General features: G+C 40.9%; 2 protein-coding genes across 7 annotated transcripts; one reads left to right on the top strand and one right to left on the bottom strand.

Annotated features, from left to right (window-relative positions):
* Positions 1–1354: 1354 nt before the first annotated feature.
* On the top strand, positions 1355–6035 carry LOC113018561 (PC-esterase domain-containing protein 1A-like). 2 transcript variants are annotated; one of them, XM_026161660.1, is made up of 9 exons: positions 1355–1694; positions 1967–2048; positions 2842–2921; positions 3159–3391; positions 3605–3755; positions 4326–4572; positions 4707–4763; positions 5455–5643; positions 5861–6035. In XM_026161660.1, exons 1-9 carry the CDS (start codon positions 1692–1694, stop codon positions 6007–6009), a joined length of 1191 nt encoding a protein of 396 aa, XP_026017445.1. In that variant the 5' UTR covers positions 1355–1691; the 3' UTR covers positions 6010–6035. The 2 variants fall into 2 exon arrangements, with proteins under 2 accessions (XP_026017445.1, XP_026017446.1); XM_026161661.1 differs by lacking the exon at positions 1355–1694 and having other exon boundaries at positions 2027–2080.
* A 453-nt stretch (positions 6036–6488) lies between these two features.
* LOC113018559 (dynactin subunit 1-like) lies at positions 6489–19025 on the bottom strand. 5 transcript variants are annotated; one of them, XM_026161651.1, is made up of 32 exons: positions 18846–19025; positions 17070–17135; positions 16787–16981; positions 16470–16551; positions 16340–16371; positions 15987–16007; positions 14935–14958; positions 14493–14576; positions 13986–14141; positions 13780–13803; positions 13120–13317; positions 12769–12973; positions 12539–12617; positions 12204–12363; positions 11853–11957; positions 11498–11689; positions 11302–11418; positions 11060–11212; positions 10761–10921; positions 10482–10650; positions 10279–10347; positions 9879–10091; positions 9622–9783; positions 9267–9398; positions 9049–9174; positions 8784–8926; positions 8526–8692; positions 8106–8224; positions 7534–7729; positions 7354–7427; positions 7163–7252; positions 6489–7072 (listed from the first exon to the last, which is right to left on the bottom strand). In XM_026161651.1, the coding sequence occupies exons 2-32, from the start codon at positions 17109–17111 to the stop codon at positions 6935–6937; spliced, it is 3828 nt and encodes a 1275-aa protein (XP_026017436.1). In that variant the 5' UTR covers positions 17112–17135; positions 18846–19025; the 3' UTR covers positions 6489–6934. The 5 variants fall into 5 exon arrangements, with proteins under 5 accessions (XP_026017436.1, XP_026017437.1, XP_026017438.1 ...); XM_026161652.1 differs by lacking the exon at positions 13780–13803; XM_026161653.1 differs by lacking the exons at positions 14493–14576; positions 14935–14958.
* Positions 19026–19032: the final 7 nt, after the last annotated feature.

The raw sequence follows: 19032 nt of genomic DNA, 5'->3' as shown, positions 1-19032 counted from the left end.
TCTGTTTGAAGTTTATGTAATTTTGATTTTTTTTTCCCTTTGCTTTTCTCTGCCAAACTCAGAATTTTAAGTGGCCGATTTTATTTGTTCTTTACACAAACAGTGTTCGATTATATGACCAAAAACTAACTGATTTATAGAAAACCTTGGGCCAGCTAGTGTTATTACTGATGGGTCGTTCGCGAACGAAATGGCTCTTAGAGCTGACTCCTTGAAGTGAACGACGCGAGCCGGCTCCTTATCGCAAGCCGTCACGTGGGGGTTTTTTTTTCTTTCTTTCTCTCACCCTCTCTCTCGCACTTTTTTTCTGCTTCACTCAGCACGGGAGCCTTGTGCTTTACGCTGGGCAGAGGGGGGAGGGGCGGTAGTTACACTGAGTAGCACAGGAACAGAGCGGGAGGGAGAGAGAGAGAGCCAGGGACAACAACGTCACATTAGTAAGGTATAGTAATCATCCACAACTATTTTCAGTTGCAGATGATAAAGGACTCAGAAAGTTTATTCATGCAGGCCCATATGACAGAGAATGTGCATCTTCTTTTTGTTTTCATATTTTAATTTATATTTAATTGTGTTGTGGTTTGTAGTGTTTTGTGTTGTTTCATTTTAAATTTGTTTAAAAAGAAAAAGCTGAAAATTTAAATAGTTAAAAGTTGAAATGTGAATAGTTGATTTTTGTATTATATGATTTATTTATTACATTTTATGTGGAGTGAATAAATAAAAGTATATTTACGGTGGCCCCTAGTGACAAAGCACGTACAAACTCCAAAACACAAACAATACACACATGCTTTCAATTGTGTAATTTAAGTGATCTAGTAGCTCTGCTTTGGAAGTTCAGTTCATGCTAGAAATGTGTTTTGGAGTTTGTACGTGGTTTGTCTCTAGGGGCCACCGCATATATTTATATATAAACATATATAAATAAAACCACTTTTTTTTTACGTTAGTAATTCCTTTTGTGCATAATTTTATATTATTGTTAATAATAAATTAATTAAAGCAACAAAACAACCCGATGAGCCGGTCGGAGCCGAAAGAGCCGACTCTTTTTAGTGAGCCGAACCGAAAGAGCCGGGTCTCTAAAAAGAGCCTGAAATCCCATCACTAAGTGTTATCACAGTAAAGAGATTGTTTTTGAAGTAGGAAATGGCTTAACAGGCACAAGAAGAGGCGTGGTTGTAATTCCATATGTGCAGGTATATTTAAAAAAAAATAACTATTCATATTGTTAATTTTTTTTTTAATTTTTAAAAGCATCTAATATCTCTCTAATATTAATTAAATTAATTTTTTTTCTTTATTAAGTAATTTATTTTTCATTTTAAAATTAGTGTCGACCCATTAAGGTAGCGCACAGTCGTTAAAAGCACCATTTAATTGGCGACACCTGCAGTTTGGGGGTGTGCTTGAAACGCCGGAGTGAAATATTTGTAATTTTTCTTTTTTTCTTTTTTTTTTTAAATTCACATCAACTTTAAACTTTTAAAACACTAAGTGGTTGAGGAGGCTGTCGCAACTTCGGGCCTTAAAACTAAAAACTTAGTGGCGCAAGAGCCACTTCAGAGGAAATTTGGCTAACGCTAGCTAAACGCTAGCTAAGCTGGTTGAAAAATAACACTGAACACCAACACATAGCATTTACAAGAGGCTGGAATTAGTGGTACAGTTTGCATCTAAACTCAAAAATGGTAAGTATTTATTACATAAGTGATTTTAAGCCAACAGAAAAATAGCCAGCTATTTTATTTATTTTTTAAACCACTGTTGGTCATTAGTAAGCTAATGTTATTGCGAGAAGCTTGGAAGTATGGTAGAGAAACTCTGTCCGGTCAATATCTCATCTGGAAAAACTACCTCACCTTTGAGTTTACACATTTAGGCATTTTTAGTGGAAAGTATTTATGACCGCAATTTGAGCCCATAGAAAGACGCAACAGTGTTTGACTTTGTAATTTAACAGCGGGAGATCATGAAGAGTGTGAGCCACCTGCAGGCCAGCCAGCTGCTCCATAACAAGTTCATCGTGGTGTTGGGAGACTCCAGTGAGTAGCTGGCTGACAAAATTAATGAATCGGTATTTACATTATCTTGTGCATTTATACTTAAGGTGTTCTTGTTTGCCCAACGTTGACTGTTTTGTGAATAAACTGTATGTACCGTTCACATCCACTTCATTAGGTTCAGTTTGGTAGTGCTGGAATTAATACCCGTTTACCTTCATAAATAACATCAGTTCTTCATGACATTTGTTCAAGTTCAAATAATGGCATCAGACACGCAGATTTGTGTGTGGCATCTTTATTATACAAGAGTGTGGTAACCATATCTGTTCACTGTGATCATAGGGATGAACATGGTCAGTAACTACACTCAGGTACGTTGCAGTGTATTTGCAAATATGTGTAATTTAATGGGGCAGATGAGTGCTTTACCACAACCAGGTTAAATTGTTCACCCAATCCAGGATGGATCCATGTTTTCATGTTGTTAACCCTATGAAAACTCAATGTTCTAAGCCCTAAATTCTGACCCTATTCAATGTATCCTGTGCCCCAGTGTCAACTGCTGTCATCAAGACATTTTTATCCAGAAGTCTTGTATATATTTTTCCCTTTCTAAACTATTCTCTGGCTCAAATTGATGGTAGTAATCAAGTTCAGTTTATCAGCAATTTCTAAAATGCTAAAACCAGCCCATTTTCTGCTAAGTGATGAATTAAATATTAAGTGCACTTGGAAAGGTGTGCCCAATGAAAGCACAGCTATCGAATCTGTATAATGTAATGTACTAATCTATGGGGACTACTTCTAATCTATCATTTTATTTCTTCCTCAGTTCAGCGGGCAGTGTACAAGGATCTTGTTCTGCTGGTACAAAAAGAGAAATATCTTTCCTTGAGACAACTGCGGAGCAAGGCAAGGGTTAACATTTACCAGTTTTATACACTGATACAAAAAAGCGTGCAGGGTCTATAATCATGTGCATGCTACCAGTTAAAACCTCAGCTAACTTATGCAATATAAAGTTTGTAATCATGCCACTGGTGTCATTTAAATTGTAATGTAAAAAAATGGGTGTATTTGAATGACGTGCTTTATATCTGTTCACCTCTTCGTTTGTGTTGTCCTCACACTTGTAACCTACTTCTTTAGGGTGAGATGAGCTTCGAACAGGACTGCCTGGTGGAAGGGGGCTGTCTGGGTCAAATGCACAACGGCACAGAGTACAAGGAAGTTCGACAGTTTCAGTCCGCCCACCATCTGGTCCGTTTTTACTTCGTGACGCGTATCTATTCTCGCTACATGAAGAGCATCCTGGAGGACTTCCGCCATGGTTTGAAACCAGATCTGGTTTTTGTTAACTCCTGTGTTTGGGATATTTCAAGGTGAGTATATTGCGTAACTATTAATAAGGCTGTTGATTTGATTTCATTAAAGAGATAATGTGAGATGAGTCAGAAGTGAGAGTGATGGAGTTTTTTGTGTGTGCATCTATCAGTTCAGAAGAATCATAGCACAACTTTTTGTTTTCCCAATTGAATTCCTCCCACTGTAGTGATTTTTGTTCTTCCTGTTTATGTCTGCACTGGGTGTTCTAGATACAGTTGCAGCTGGGTTGATGACTACAAGGAGAACCTTCATAGGTTCTTCGACGAGCTGCGTGAGGCTCTGCCAGAGGAAACGCTGGTTGTGTGGAACCTCACCATGCCCTTAGGAGAGAGGATCAAAGGCGGTTTCCTGGTGCCTGAGGTCTGTTAGCAAGTCCCATTTATATTATGATTTAACACTAATCTGATTGTGTTAAACACATTGCATATCAAAAGTCTCTTGTCATCTGGGGAAAGCTGATCTAAAAAATTTGCATAAGCCTTGTGCCTGTAGTGGATAATGTGATACCACTGTCCTCTCAGCCAAGTGCTTTTAGAGGCTGAGTAACAGCAGAAATCGAATAGCATTAACATCTGAAACCCCAAGGGTCATTTCTATTTGAAATGACATGCCCAAAATTAATAGTATATTGGGTATGTCAGTATTTCTTTGTTTATTCAGAGTTGTAATTGCAATCTTGGTATCAAAATAAAGCTTTTGAGACTTCATCAGAGGTGTAACTATTACAGCAGATGCTACTGTGTCAAAGGAAGTGGGGATGCCTACATTTCTTTTATAAATTTTAATAAATATATTATGGTGCGATCTGTAGTTTTTTTTTTAAATACTTACTTTATAGGTTTATTGCTCTGCATTATTTTATTTTTTATTTTATTTTACCATCTTCTGTTTTGAGCCTTAAAGCTTTGCCTTCCCCCTTATTTGCCTCAGATTGAGCACAAGGCACCCCAGTTGCGCTACGATGTGATTGAAGCCAACTTCTACAGTGGAACTCTGGCCGATGCCTATGGGATGGATGTGTTGGACCTCCATTTCCAGTTCAGATTCTCACTGCACCATCGAATGAAGGACGGAGTCCACTGGAACGCAGTTGCTCATCGCAAGATAACTTCTCTTCTGTTACAGCACGCTGCAGAGGCCTGGGGTGTGATATTGCCCTGTCCTGTGACTGTCTATGGTGAGAGGAAGTCAGGAGTCACACATACATGCAGAAAAATATTTTCCACTTCTAGGATAAAATGTGGTTTGTTGGTGTCTAAGCTTTCTGCAGGGTTTGAACTTCACCTTTTTTCTCGCTTTTTTTGGGTGTAGATCACACGGAGGTTGCTGAGGAACAGCCAACCTATAACAGTGCTCCAAAACACACAAGTAAGACGTTTATGCAAACTTTGCAGAGACCTTGAACACAGACTTATTGTTTACAAAGTTTGGATAATGACCATATTATTACTGAGAATCGCATAGTAAGAAGCAACAGCAACTTAAAGCCCTGACAACATGTATGTGGGTACTTTAGTGGACGTGGCTTTTTACCCCTCAGCCATAAAAGGCTTAAGAGGCACTGTCATCACCAGAAGAACAACTTCTGTATTTATGCGTGGGCAAGTTAAGCAGATTTCTCTATGGTTAGGGTTGTATCATCGCACATTGTTTTGGCAAGTTCTTGACATCACTTCAGGGCGTCTTGTGTGTTTTTATGTGGGCGTAGATATTTTTCAAGATGAATGCAGAAAAACCTGTCTCAAAAAATACCCATGTTATGTGCGGATGTAGCTTGACAGTTTTAATTTTTGCAGGAGCTTCTCATGCTGTTTTATTAGTGTGTCAAAGTACTAGTAATGTCCTACCAGTTATTAGAAATGGGAAAGACTGCTACTCATTCCCGGTCTTTAAGGTGTTTCTGCCAGGGAGAAACTGTTGCAGTAGATTTTATCAGTGTAGGTTGATACAAAACGAATATCTAAAAAAACAATCAAAGGAATGACTGCAGACTGAATGCATCAATACACAGAATGCTCCTTTTAAAAGTGACCCTTTTTCTGCTGTCTCTGTTTCACAGACTGGCGCTTGTCAGAGATACCTTACAATGGCTGCCGGGCAGAGTTCTTCAGCGATTCACTCCCCACTAACTACTTTAACTTTGAAAACCCAGGGCCACAGACGTGTCACCTAGAATCTGCTGGAACTCAGAGAGCTGCACTCCCACCAAAACCTCACCACAGAAATCAGTACAGAGAGACTAGAAATGGTAAGTGTGCATACACTGGAATGTGGACATACTTGTAATGGAATGAAAAGATGGGGACACGCATGCTGGAATTCACTCTGCTGTCAAAATATTTGCTTTAAAACTCAGGTATCGATGTATTTTGATTAGTTGCTGATTAGCTTTTTCACTGTGCAAAGATGTGATAACTTGAAGCTGCCATGTCGGCTCCAGATATAACATGTCCTGTGTCCTGCAGGTTTTGACTACAGGCCTCTGCACCGCTTTGAGCCCTACCAGGAGTACAATCATCAGCATGTGATGAGAAGCAGGCACGCCAGACACCACTATGCCCCATACACCCAACACAGACCCTTTTACTATGGCTACAATGGCGGCTACTACTGAATAGGTGTTTTACAAGCGGCAGACGCGTCCAAATTCTATTCGTCGAGTTATCTTTTCTGTATCATCAGGACATTTTTCAGTCCTGTGTTTTACATCTACTAATAAGAAGCATTTTTTTTGTACATATACAATAGTTTACCCTTATTACACATTTTCTTAGTTTTCTAAATTCAATCTTTCTGTCACCAACAAGACATTTTAAATTTCAGATTTCAAAGTTTGTATTTTGTGCTCTAAAGTTAAAATTAAAGTGTTATTGCTAAAATGTGTATCATTATTCTTTGTCTCTTCACATTTCTCACAGGTTGGATATAGTATAGATTTGGTGGGGGGGTTAAACCCTGAACACTTATATTAACAGCTATAGTTAATGTGGTTGTGTCTGCAAAACTCCTTTGAATAATGTTTCACACGTTTGTTTTTTTTTGCGCTGAGATACTTTAAGTTAATGAGGTTGAAACCAAAATGAGCAGACAAACTGTCAGCTGGCACTTTATCATATTAGTGAAAGTTTACACTGTAATATCAGCTTACAAGTATAAATGTAAACATACATTTGAGTATTTCTTGCTCAGAATTGGGCTGCTATCTTTTATTGTCTGACTTGCACAAATACAAAACATACAAAGGAACAAACTATCAGTCATTGCAAATGCAGTAAAAATTGTGTTGTAGTCCTTCCCATTTGCACAGAGTGAACATTGGTACAGAAACTTCTTCAATAATGAAATCATGACACCTTAGTGACATTCGGGACTCTTGAAATCCAGAAAAACAATCACTTTTATAAAGACACTTCTCTGGGTCGATAATATTAGTGCTAAAAGTGGAAACAGTTTCCTGAGAAAAGTGAAAACGACAAATAGGAGGAATGCTGAAGTGTTAGCTGGAATAAGAAGGTACTCTGCTGTGTAATCCTACTGCTCTAAACCATGAGGAGACTGTGCACTTGCTGCAACTGCTGCTTTGATAGGACGAGACGGTGGACTTGTTCCTGTCCACGGGTGCATGGAATCGCAACACGGCCAATGAATACAGTGTCTCCCTGCTTCTCTTCCTTGGCCTAGGAAACAAAAAATATGCACATGATATATATTTTCCACTGCTGTATAACATGAATCATTTATATTCTTTTATACTACTATAGTAATACCTTAGTAAAAGAGGTGACTGGGAATGTGGCAAAGTCAGAAGAAGCCTTTGCTCCAGGCTGATATGAGACCACATGTTCGGCTACCTCACCCTGAAACAGGAGACTTGGTCAGACTGCTTGTTTTTGCACTGCTGTCAGATAACAAGACAACATAAGGATTGTGTAATAGAAACTATTTTTTGAAGCGGCACCTTGAGTTTATCCAGAGCATCACTGAGGTTCTGCAGACGAGCTGTCTGCTCCAGGAGCTGAGCGCTTGCACTAACTGTAAGAAATGGAGGAGTTATAAAATAATTGCTCAATGCATTTAGCAAACTCACAAAAGCCTTCTTCAGAATATGAAAATACTTAAAACCTCTGTGTCCACATACCTGCCGTCTTTCCAGTGATGTCCACCACTTTAACCTCGGCACTCAGCTTGAGCAAGGTTGCCAGCAGCTGGTCAGTCCTTCTGTATATCCCTGTGTTTAGTCCCTCTGGAGGCATGGAGCTTTCTTTAGACACTTGTGGGAGTTTAGGAGGGCGGAGCGGCGGCAGGGAGGCTAGCTGGGCTCTCATTTTCTCTGCCTGTAAGTTTATGTAGTTTATTATTATAGTTTTGTTTTGATATAAATACACACACACACACACACACACACACACACACACACACACACACATAAAAAGTATCTGCCCTATTTTTTTAAATTCCTTTTTTTGCATATTTGTTAAACAAGGTAATATTAGACAAAGAAATTGGGTTGTTTTTTTTTTTGTTTTTTTTTTTAAAAACATAAAAAATGTAATTTAAAAACATTTTGTTTATACTCTGGTTATTTTTGTCTTTTATTACCATTTACTTGATGATCTGAAACATTTAAGCGTGACAAATATACAAAAAAACGATGAAATCGAGACGGCTTCTGTAAATTCACACACATACACACGCTTGAATCTAGCATACCTTGAGTCTGTTGTTTTCATTCTGAAGGTGTTTAATACCCAGCCTCTGGGCCTCAATCTGCTGCCTGAGGAGAGGAGAGTCCACCACCTGCATTGGCCCTCCCATAGAGGGAGGCAGACCTGATGGGGAAAAATAAAATGATTGTGGAAACAACGACACCTTGTGGTTCTCCTTAGATGGTGCCGATTCGCCTCACTTTCATTTAGTTAAAATCTGACTAAAGTCTGGTAGGAAAAGTTTCACTGTAATAGAACATACTCAATTTTTGCAAGACTTCTTATAAAATCCAGTTAATTGCAATTGCTTTTCTCTGGATAGAACAATTACATGTGACATTAATATAAACCACCATCAAATATAAAACACCATCAATTCAGCTGCTGAGAAGAAATGAGCATAAATAAGAAGTGGGAACTTCACCTCCTGCTGATCCCTGAACGATGGAGGCAATTCCTGAGGCAGGTGGACCTCTCAGGCCTTCAATGGTCATCTTTGACTGGTTACTGAGTCGTTGTTTCAGCTCTGCCTTCTCAGCCTCCAGCTGGTCAATATCAGCCTGCAGAGCATCCATTGTCTCCTCAAACTCCCTGGAGAAGAGTAACGGGGAGGGTCAAATGAGGAAAACACCGCCATAATAAAGAAAATGGAGAGGAAAATTTCATTGTTTATTAATCCTACTTTTCTTTCTTCTTCAACAGGGCAAGGTTCTCATCCAGTTTGGTCTGAATCTTCTCCACACGTTCATCAGCATCTTTGGTGGAGGTGTCCAGCTTCTTCTCCAAGAGGCTGAGGCGGACATGGGCCTCACTCAGCTCCTCACCCTGAGATAAAAAGGAGATACAGTGCCATGCTTGTTATACCTGTCGGTCCAGTTTTCATCTTTCCAGTCCCTTTCACTTCGAAGTGGCAGGTCCTTTTGCACAACCTTTCTTCAGCATGTTACCTTAATCTTGAGAGACTTCTTGAGCTCCTTGATGACCGTTTCTCTGTCTTCTAGTTTGACTCCCAGACCTTCGGCGTCAGTCATTTCTGCCCTGACTGTGGCTGCTCTCATTTCCACTGGAAGAGTCTAATTGGTGAAGTGAGAATTAGTCTGAAAAGTTCCAAACTGGGGACTTCATGTGAAATGAGTACTGTGAAACTGTTCAACCACACAAATACCTTTCCCTGTGGTTTTTCAGCATCATACTCTCCTTCCTGCATGGCTGTAGCCATCTTGTTCATGGTGGTGATGACAGAGCTGCAAGACTGCCGCAGTAACTCTGGGCCATTTACACCATGGGAGCCATATACCTTAGAGAACAGAAAGCAGATGGTGATAATAGCAAGAGATTAAATCAACAGTGCTTAATACACAACCTATGTTGTGCAAAATGCTCAGAACACAAGATCAAACATCTGATGTGCTAAGCGTGCCAATTAACTAGAACTATAAGTCCTTACATTTCCCCCCCCCAAAAAAAGAGGAGGTTTTGCCTTTTAAAGAGGACTGAGCAGCTGTTAAATGTGAAAGTACCTGCTCCACAACCTTGCAGGCAATATCCTCCAGTTTAAGAGCATTGAGACCTTCCTGTTCTCCCAGCGAAGGAACCATCTGAGCTCCAGCTGCAGCTACCTCTTGAAGTACCGCAACCACACGAGTCAACTGACGCCTGCACTCGGTCAGCGTCTCTGAAACCTGCCATATGAGGAGAGACATGTCAGGCGTACAGCTGTAATTATACAGATCCCAATCAGCAATGGTGCGTTAGTTTGTATGCCATGTTTCCATACCTCTGGTCCAAAACGGAGAGCAGCGGGGACTCCAGCTACATCTGTTCCGGGCATGCGACGGCGGATCTTCTTACAAAACTGTCTGATATCAGAACACGAGGTGTCCAGGTCCTTCAGAAGAACTGCTAAACCAGAGCTCTCCTGTCCTGATGACAGGAAGGCGCGCAGACGAGCTACCTCCACTACCATACAGTCCAAGGCACTCTGAGTAAACTGGAGGTGAAAAGGCGGCATGTGTCATTTAAAAGGAAAACCCGACACTTCTTTTTCCTTACAGATTTATACATTTTGGACATATTAAAAAAACATTTTTTTAATAGTGTTATTTCTGGTTTATAGCCCTGCATTACAAGTGAAACCGTATAAATCTTTTTAACTTTGCTAAACATGCTTGATGTACCTTAATGTGATCAGCCAGCTGCACTGTGCAGTCTTCAGTGTGATCTGCCAGATGGACACTATACAGTTGCTGGAAGAAAATATAACAGATACTTGATATAATGAACATGTTATAAACTCACTGACATCTACAGTTACACAGTTTATACGACAACTGAAATTTCCAGTTGTGACGTTTTAATGTAAAACACATCCCTGCGTTACCTGATAGTACTTGATGGCCTTAGTGAGAGGTTCCACCTGAACGGTCTCATCCAGCTGATCTTTATGAAGCAGGTCTATGAAATAATCCAGAGAGCGTTCATGGAAACTCATTTCAGAGTAAAGGGTTCCCATGCGCTTAAAAACGTCCACGCTGCAGGTGTTCAGAGCCCTAAACGAGTGCAGGGAAAAAGGAAAAGAGTAAAACACATCGACCCAGTGATGAAGGTATGTTCACCTATTTTATTCCTGCATCTTTATTGGTAAAGCTGCGATATTTACTGTTCATATTTATGCAGGGTGGCCTGCAGCAGGCTGAGGGAGTAAACCAGTCCTGAAGCGAAACTGCGCTGTTCTCCCGGAGGACCTCTCAGCCCTGTTCCCTGCACCGGGTTCCCGTTCAAGTCAAACTTCTCCTGTGCCTGTTTACTGATGAGTTCAGCCTTCGGACGAGGAGATATCGACCACATACAGACACAGCCGAGTAAGGATTTGGGAAAGCTCTTTGAAAAACGTACTACAACCAGGTAATTCTAAAATCGAGCACAAGAATTCAAACCTGTCATGTGTCTGCCTCATACCTTGCAGATGAGCCTGGGAATAAGCAGGAGAACCAGAATGCAGTCATGGTCCCCACCATGGCGAAGGAAGGAGTCAGGCATGAAGGAGGTGAGGAGGGACACCTGTCTGTTCGACTGAGCTACTTCCATTTTCCTCAGCTCCATCTCAATGGCCTGGAGACAAAGAGTGAGGTTAGTTGTTTAAATAAAAAAAACCAACAGCACTGGCACCGAGGTTGTATGTCACCATGGAGCTCTCTTACCTTGGCGTAAGCCTTGGTCTCTGCAAACTTGATCTTAAAGTCAAACAGCTCAGCAGGTGGCTGCTGAACTTGTTCTGCATTTGCATTCTGCTGACTGATCAGCTCCCTGTTGGCCTCCTAATGCACAAAACAAACCTTTTACAGCATCAGGACAATAGAACTGCAGGCCTGCAGAATTACCCCTCCATCCACCTACCTGAAGTGAGCCAGTGAGTTCTCTGTATTTGTTGATGGTCTGCTGGTAATCAGCTACAGTCTCCTGGGCAGCTTCCACCCTTTTGTCTGCCTCTCTGACCTTTGCCCCACTCAGATCGAGCTGTTCCCTCAGCTCCATCTCTGTTTCTCTGGCATTCTCCTGGAGCTCATCATTCATCTCATTGATGGCTTCCTGTTAATGCAAAAAGAAAAAGAAAAAAAAAAAGTGGTAGGTCTGCTATAAATATCTCATTCAAACCTTTTCCTCACACCTTTGTCCTGGATGTGTCATGTTGGAGATTTAAGGAGTGTCAGTTGTATTCTATTAGATCTATTATAAATACATCAGCACTGACCAGATCAGTCACGGTTTCTCTCAGCTCTCTGACTTTCTCCTCAAGGTCGAGGTTCCTCTCCGTCAGGGTCTCCACCATCTCCTCTGAGCCCAGAGCAGCATCCACCTGGTGTACACACACACACACACACACACACACACACACACACACACACACACACACACACACACACACACACGTCTTTAGTTTCCACAAATAAGTCTCACAATTTCTCTCACAATTTTTCAGATTAAGGACATGCATCTTTGCTGTCAATGACTAGTCTCAATAAATATTTTTTACCATGTATTATGAGCTACTGTGAACCTAAATAAACCATTGCCTTTCTGTATTTATGTATACATCCTTTACCTGTTCCTTCAGTTCATCGATTGTGGCCTCTGCCTGCTTGACCTCTTCCTGCAGTTTTTCTTTCTGAGTCCTCAGAGTCTCCAGCTCCACGTTCTTCTTCTCCGTCTGCTTCTGAAGCTTCACGTGTTCCTGTTTCTCCGAAGCAGACAGATCTCTCATCCTGAGGAGGAACCAGAAAGAAGGATTTTATTTGTTTTTTTAGGACTTGTCTTCTCTTACTGCTTTTTTACGAGTTAAGACAGGTTAATGTGATTTCTTTTTTTTTTAATTTATCTGTACGCAGTGTAACAAAGAGCAGGCAAATACCTTCATTTAAAAAGGTATTTGCTACTGACCTGACCAGCGCCTCCTTGAGTCTGCTGTTCTGCTCCTCCAGCTGCTTGACCTGGTAACTGGAGGCAGCTCCATCTGAGCCTGCAGCAGGAAACAGTGCACAGAAAGGACAGCACTTGATGAGAAGTGAGCAGAAATGAGATGGATACAGAATACATAAGAAGACCTTGTGGATGACTTGAATAGCAGTGGTTATTATAAACATGCTGCTTTTTTTTTTCCCCAAACGCACCTTTCTCTGAAATCTCATGCCTAAGGATCTCCAGGTCCATTGACAGCTCCTCCACTTTCTCTTTCAGGCTATCCACCTCAACCTGGAGCGATTCTGCTCTCTCTTCTGCCATCTCTTTGTCCAGCGTGGCCATCTCTATGGCATCTGCCGTGTCAGACATCTCCTCCATGTAGCGCTCCTTGGCCTCCTGTGCCTCCCTGGCTTCCTGTGAAGTAAGAAGGTATAAATAAAGCATTAAACTGGCAAGCCTGATGAGTTGAGAGGTTGTTCTTTCATTCCCAAAACCTTGAGAAAAAAAAGACATCACACTGTAGCACCGATGACTATTTAAGTTCATCCATTCCAGTCTACCTTCTTGGCCTCTTTGAGTTGTTTCTGCAGCTCGGCCTGCTGCTCCTGCATCTTGTTCTTCCACTCCTGAAGCTGCTCCAACTGGATCTTGTGTTTCTCCAGTTCCTTAAGCTTGGCTTTGTCTTCTGTTCGCTTCATCTTCAAAGTCTCCAGTTTCTCCTCCAGGTCCTTGACTTGAGCTCGCAGTGATTCCTCCTCCTATGACGTGATTAGAGGCAAGACGGGACCAACAAAATTAATCCATTAACTGAACCTCATCTACTTCCCTAGACTCTACTTTTGAAAAGGGGACCGAAAAAAGCAAAACATTAATCAAGTCCCACCACTAAAATCCCAGACGCATGATGTATAACATATACGATGTTACTCCAAATTCCTTTGCAAAGAATTTTTCATTTTATTTTATTGAAGGGAAAGGGAGGGAGAAAGAGAGAGATTCCTACAGTTCAACCATTTCCCGTAGAGACAGTGATGTAAGGATGTTTCTTTAAGTGCCTCAAAGTAAACCATGCGTCATCCCCAGAAAATTCCCCGTGAGGACATTTGAAAACCATGGATAAGTATCGAGAAGGTCTGCTGAGGATAAGTTTTCCCCCCGATGTTGTTAGTAAACACATGCCAGGCATCATCAGCATGCATGTAGCCATTAAGAAACTCTACCTGCTTGGATATGGCAGGTTCCACCTGGTTATAATAAGATGGATGAAATATAACAAAAATCAATTTAATCATAAATAAGAAATAAAATTTAAAAAATTAAAAATGGAGATGAGATGAGCTGACAGAACTGAGAGGATTGAACATGAACCTCAGTAAAGTTCTTTCCTTTCTCTAAGAAGAGCCTCTTCTTTAGGTTAATGGCCTACCTTGCTCGGAGTAGCTGGAACAGAAGCAGCTGCTGCTGCTGCAGGTGACCCGCTGGGCTGAGGTATCACAGGGGCGCCCAGAGCACCCTGCTGGGAGGACAGGCCCGCCTCACTGACATCACCAGACAGAGAGGATGCGAGACTCTCACGAGACGCCTGTTGACGAAAGCAGATTATGAACGGACTGTGACGAGCGGGAGAAGTTTAAAAATAAAACAGGCAAAAACAGAAGAAGAGGTGTGCTGTAAAGCATCGGCAAACAATCCAACTATCAAAACAGGAGTTTGGACCACAGTGAACAAGAACCTTCAATAAACCCAGTGGACGTTGGAAGATTCATCTGTGAAATGAATGTGATACAATGATTACCAAATATAATCACCTCCCAGTGTCCCTTACATGAGACACCACCCTGCAAGTATACACCTGTGCCATAATGTCAGTAATGTGCTTCACCCCGCTCCCTGTGAGGTGTCAGCTGAAGCTCTATGACACGACGGAGCGTACCCTGAGCGACAGGCTGGAGCGGCTGGAGGGACGGACCAGTAGGGAGGGGAGGGAGGTAGCTGATGTGAGACGTGGTGTTTTCCACTGCCACGGTGTGATCATAGAAACTGTGTCAGAGCAGTTACTTAAACTAAATGCAGGTTAGACTGAAGATGAATAACGAAAGCTTTTAGTACTACCCCTTAATGTTATCATACACAACCAGGTTAATGATATTAACATCCTGTTTTTAGTCTGCCCCTCCTGAGTCAACGAAAGATCACACACCTCAAGTAACTATTACTCATACAATTCTTTCAATGTTAAGTATTTCATAAGGAGAAATCTGCTTCTTATGGTCCCAGAGTCTACTGTTCAAACATTAAAATAATCAAACTTTTCAGAATTAACTCATGTATTTGCATTCCATTTGTCCTCTCCACTCTGCTGTAGGCGAGCTCACCTTTGCCGAGCGGCGGGCAGAGGACTGGAGGAGATGCGTGCACGCACACACGCACACACGCACACACACGCACACAGATATACACACATCCAGTGGTAAGGCAAGATAAGAGATTAGAAGCACGTAAGAAGCATTTGCTGTTAGTTTTGTATTCACAGATCATTACTTTAATACAGCATATGGTCAAAAGCACTGGGCCATGAATCTTTGAATTCAGGTGTATTAACTCAAGTCCCCAGCCATGCAGCCTGCCTTTACAAGCATTTATGAAGGAATGGGTCGTTCTAAAGCACTTGCTGAATTTTAGCGTATACTGTAACAGGGTGCCACCACTGCAACAAGTCAGTCTGTGAAATTTCTTCCCTCGAAAATCTGCAAAAACTGGAAATGTTCTGAAATTAACTTCAGCAACTCAGTCATAGCTTGGCACACCACCAAAGTTAAGGAGCAGGCGAGCCAAGTGCTGAGACACACAGTGCATAAAAGCCACAAACTATCTACCGACTCTAAAACTGCAAGGTTCCAAACTTTCTCTGGCATCAACATCAAACTGGGTTTCCACAGTTTCCATGGTCGAGCAGCTGCTGTCGGTGTAATGTGTAGGTGGCCCAGTACTTTTGTCCACATAGTGTAGCTGCATGCACCATTTAAAATCATCAAGAGCAAAGTTAATCTTGAGAGATCACAGGGACACGAAAAAACTGAGATCATGCAACAATGTAAAACTGAAAAAAAAGAATTCATTGAATTATGACACAAAGAGAACTGACATGAACAGCATCAGGAGAACCTGAAACTGTCACCGTGTTGTCGTCTACGCATGTACACGAAATGCCTTCACCAGAATAAAAAAAAAAAAAAAAAGCTTAATGAAAGTAAAGTGGGGAAACCAAAAGAGAATGCACTGAAAATGGCACCTATCACAAGTTATGTCTTTATGGCCCATGCAAATGTCAACAGATAAAGAGCTTAAGTGCAAAAAGATGAACTGCTGCATTAGCACGAGTATAACGCAGACCAAGCAAACGTGCTGAATTTAAATATAGCTCTACCTTTTTAATGCTCGCTGGTTGCTGAAAGAGGTATCCAGAAAAACAAAACATGAGAATTCAGCCCAGCAGCTGAGAGCCGAAACAAACAACATGGCATCATAAAGGAGGAAAAAAACCAAAACTAAAAAACAACAACAAACGGCTGGTCTGCAACGAATGTCACAACTAGTGGGGTCAAACTGATCACATTTTAATAACAACTCTCACAATTAAAATTTTAAATTTAGGGGTTATTTGGATGTTTGTTTAATCCAAAGTACATGCACCAATATTAAAAACCAAGTAACCGACTTGTCGCATTTTTACTTAATTGACAAATTAAAAAAAGTGAGATCAAAAATGTGTTTGCCTACCTGTTTGCTTGTTTTGGGAGTTTCAGGGATGTCTAGAAAAAAATAATTAAATAATTTATTGCACACTCTTGTTATCAATACTTTGCATTATATTTTAGAAACGTGAGTATCAGTTGTGGTCCTTGCTCACCTTTTTGCTTAAGTGTCTTTGCTGTTCCAGACTCAGGGGTATCTGGTGAGGTGGCACTGGAGCCATCTTCTACCACCTGGATCTGTACAATGGAACAAAAGTGTGTAATCAGGACAACATTCGAAAAAACACAAACAAATTACAAAGCTTGATTTTGAATAATGAACAAATACGGACAGAAAACAGAAGAAAAGTTGAGAATAAAAGATGTCAGTCTGCCACATTTGTACATTTATTATGTCATCTGCCTGTTTGGATCTTTACAGTTCAGTGCTGATGCCATAACACCATCATCAGTTCCTCTTGTGCCCACTAACCTGGGACTGCCTGACGAATATGCCGTGATTTTCCTCACAGGTGAAGTAGCGTTTGCCCTGCACGGTGCCATCGTTCTTGCCTTTCGGCTCATCCAGTATGACACCCACCCATTTCCCAGAAGCAAAGAGGGTAGCGCCAATGTAGGCAACAGTGCCGCGCTGACCCTTTCCTGTCACCTCGACTATAGAGCCAATCTGGGAGACAAAAAGTGGATAAAAATTCTTTGAGTTATAAGCCATGTTATTCCTTCCTTTGTTATGTCTGCATAGAAAAAGGACCCACCTTTGGAGGTTTACTACTCTCCACTGTTCCTGTGCTGCTCATTCTGCTGATCAGTGGGCTGGTCAGCTGAAGATACAGGTAAAGAGAAAGAGGTGAAAGGGTGGATAAACAATAATAAATAAGGAGTACAATGGGGGAAAGGAAAGAGACAATAAATAAGGAAGCCAAAGTTATGAAACACTAGAGAATTTATTGTTTATATTTAAGAATTCCAAAGTACCATCATTCTCCTCGCTTTAGCCTTTAACATCAAGTCTTAGGAATCGAAAATATTCAATGACAAAACAGCCCTGAGGCTGCACAGCAAAGAAGCATACTTGCAGCCAGTCATATGGTGCGGACTACAATAAACAAGCAAGTATCTCTGCCTTGCTCAGACAAAGGCACACATTGAAGACAAACTGGGACTGTGGTAAGAGTCTAATCCTTTTATAGAGATGTACAAGCATGTGAATCCATGCTATCTTAGTTTGAACAACAGGGCAGGATAAATCAGAAGAGGTTTAATATTTCTGGGACAGAGGATTATACTCACTAAAACAAGACGGCGAATGAAAATAATTCACCTACCGATTCATTGGTTTTAGACAGACAGACCTTTTAAAAATCTACTTATGTGGTAAATATTAAGACAATAATGTTATTCTCATCGACAGGTCTGTCTATACTTTTTTATAAATTACTAAAAATACGTATCAACTCTGATGAAGCCAATAGATGTGGATGGATCGCACATCGACATTATGGTGAGTCTCTCAAATCCTTACTCCTTAGCATTATAGTGCAATAATTCACTGTTACTTTTCAAATTGGTTAATCAAAAATTATCACTGTCGTATTAATTTCAGCATTATTTGCTGTTAAGTACTCATGTTACTCACCCTGGGAGTGTAAGAGTGACGTCTGTTCAAAGCCATAATTAAAGGTTAATACAGTTTCACTGCAGCCGAAAGAAGACTCAACTTTTTCTCTACTTCCCCATGCTCTCCTCTTTTTCAGAGAGGGGAGGATAACACAAGAGTGCGATTACAGGGAGGGATCACAAAACGTCACAGCTGATTTGAACTGAGAGATGGAGGGTAATATTTAACCAGCTGAGACTTGGATGTTGGTTACTTTAAGGACCCATTCAAACAGCTATGAGATCAACTCTTCATTAATCTGATTTACTGCAGCTAAATGTACATGACATTCAAGTGAGACGTATGAAAACACACAAAAAGGTCGGTTTTATTACTTTTAGCCATTATTCCCATTCATTTCACATAATATCAACCCATGGTATTTGCAAGACTAGTACATGCTAACAATAAACAAGTTAAAGATTGGGGTGGGTCACAGGTGACACACACAGGCTAACGATTACTTCCGGTCGAACTGTTGCTCAGAGGGTCGAATACTAAATAAGCTACTTTACAGGTTTATTTAAACTAAGAAGCAACAAGTCAGATACGCACTTGCAAAAAGTAAATGCATCCAAAGAAAGTCAAAGGCTTGAGCCAAAACAATAATGACAAAGTACTCAATGACTCAATGGGGACAAATGTCCCGACACACAATTATGCTAATTCTACTTTAATGTTGACTCTTTACACCAAACCACTTTTAAATGCTATCTATGTACCACGTCGTAACAAATTATTTAGAACAGCTTTACAAAGCCTTATACTCTGACTAGCCAAAACGGTTTGAAACATTAGCAACAGGCTAAAGTCCGAGAGAAAGGCGCTGTTAAACAGCTAACATGACACAGGTGTATTTTGTAATGCAACTCACCTGATATATGCAGATTCCTGTCTTTAAATTAAGCCTTTTGATGTATTCATGCAAATAATAATCCTCTGGTGTTTTTGGATAAATAGTTTACGGATCCGGCGAGCTTTTCCGTTTTTGACAGGTCACTTCCGGCAACCTGACAGACTAAAAGAAGAAGAAATGGGAGAAATAGCGCCCCTCGTGGCTG

Source organism: Astatotilapia calliptera, chromosome 3, assembly GCF_900246225.1.
Source record: "Astatotilapia calliptera chromosome 3, fAstCal1.2, whole genome shotgun sequence".
Lineage (NCBI taxonomy): Eukaryota > Metazoa > Chordata > Actinopteri > Cichliformes > Cichlidae > Astatotilapia > Astatotilapia calliptera.
Note: the sequence above shows the minus strand (reverse complement) of the source record. Positions and strands in the feature narration are given on the sequence as shown.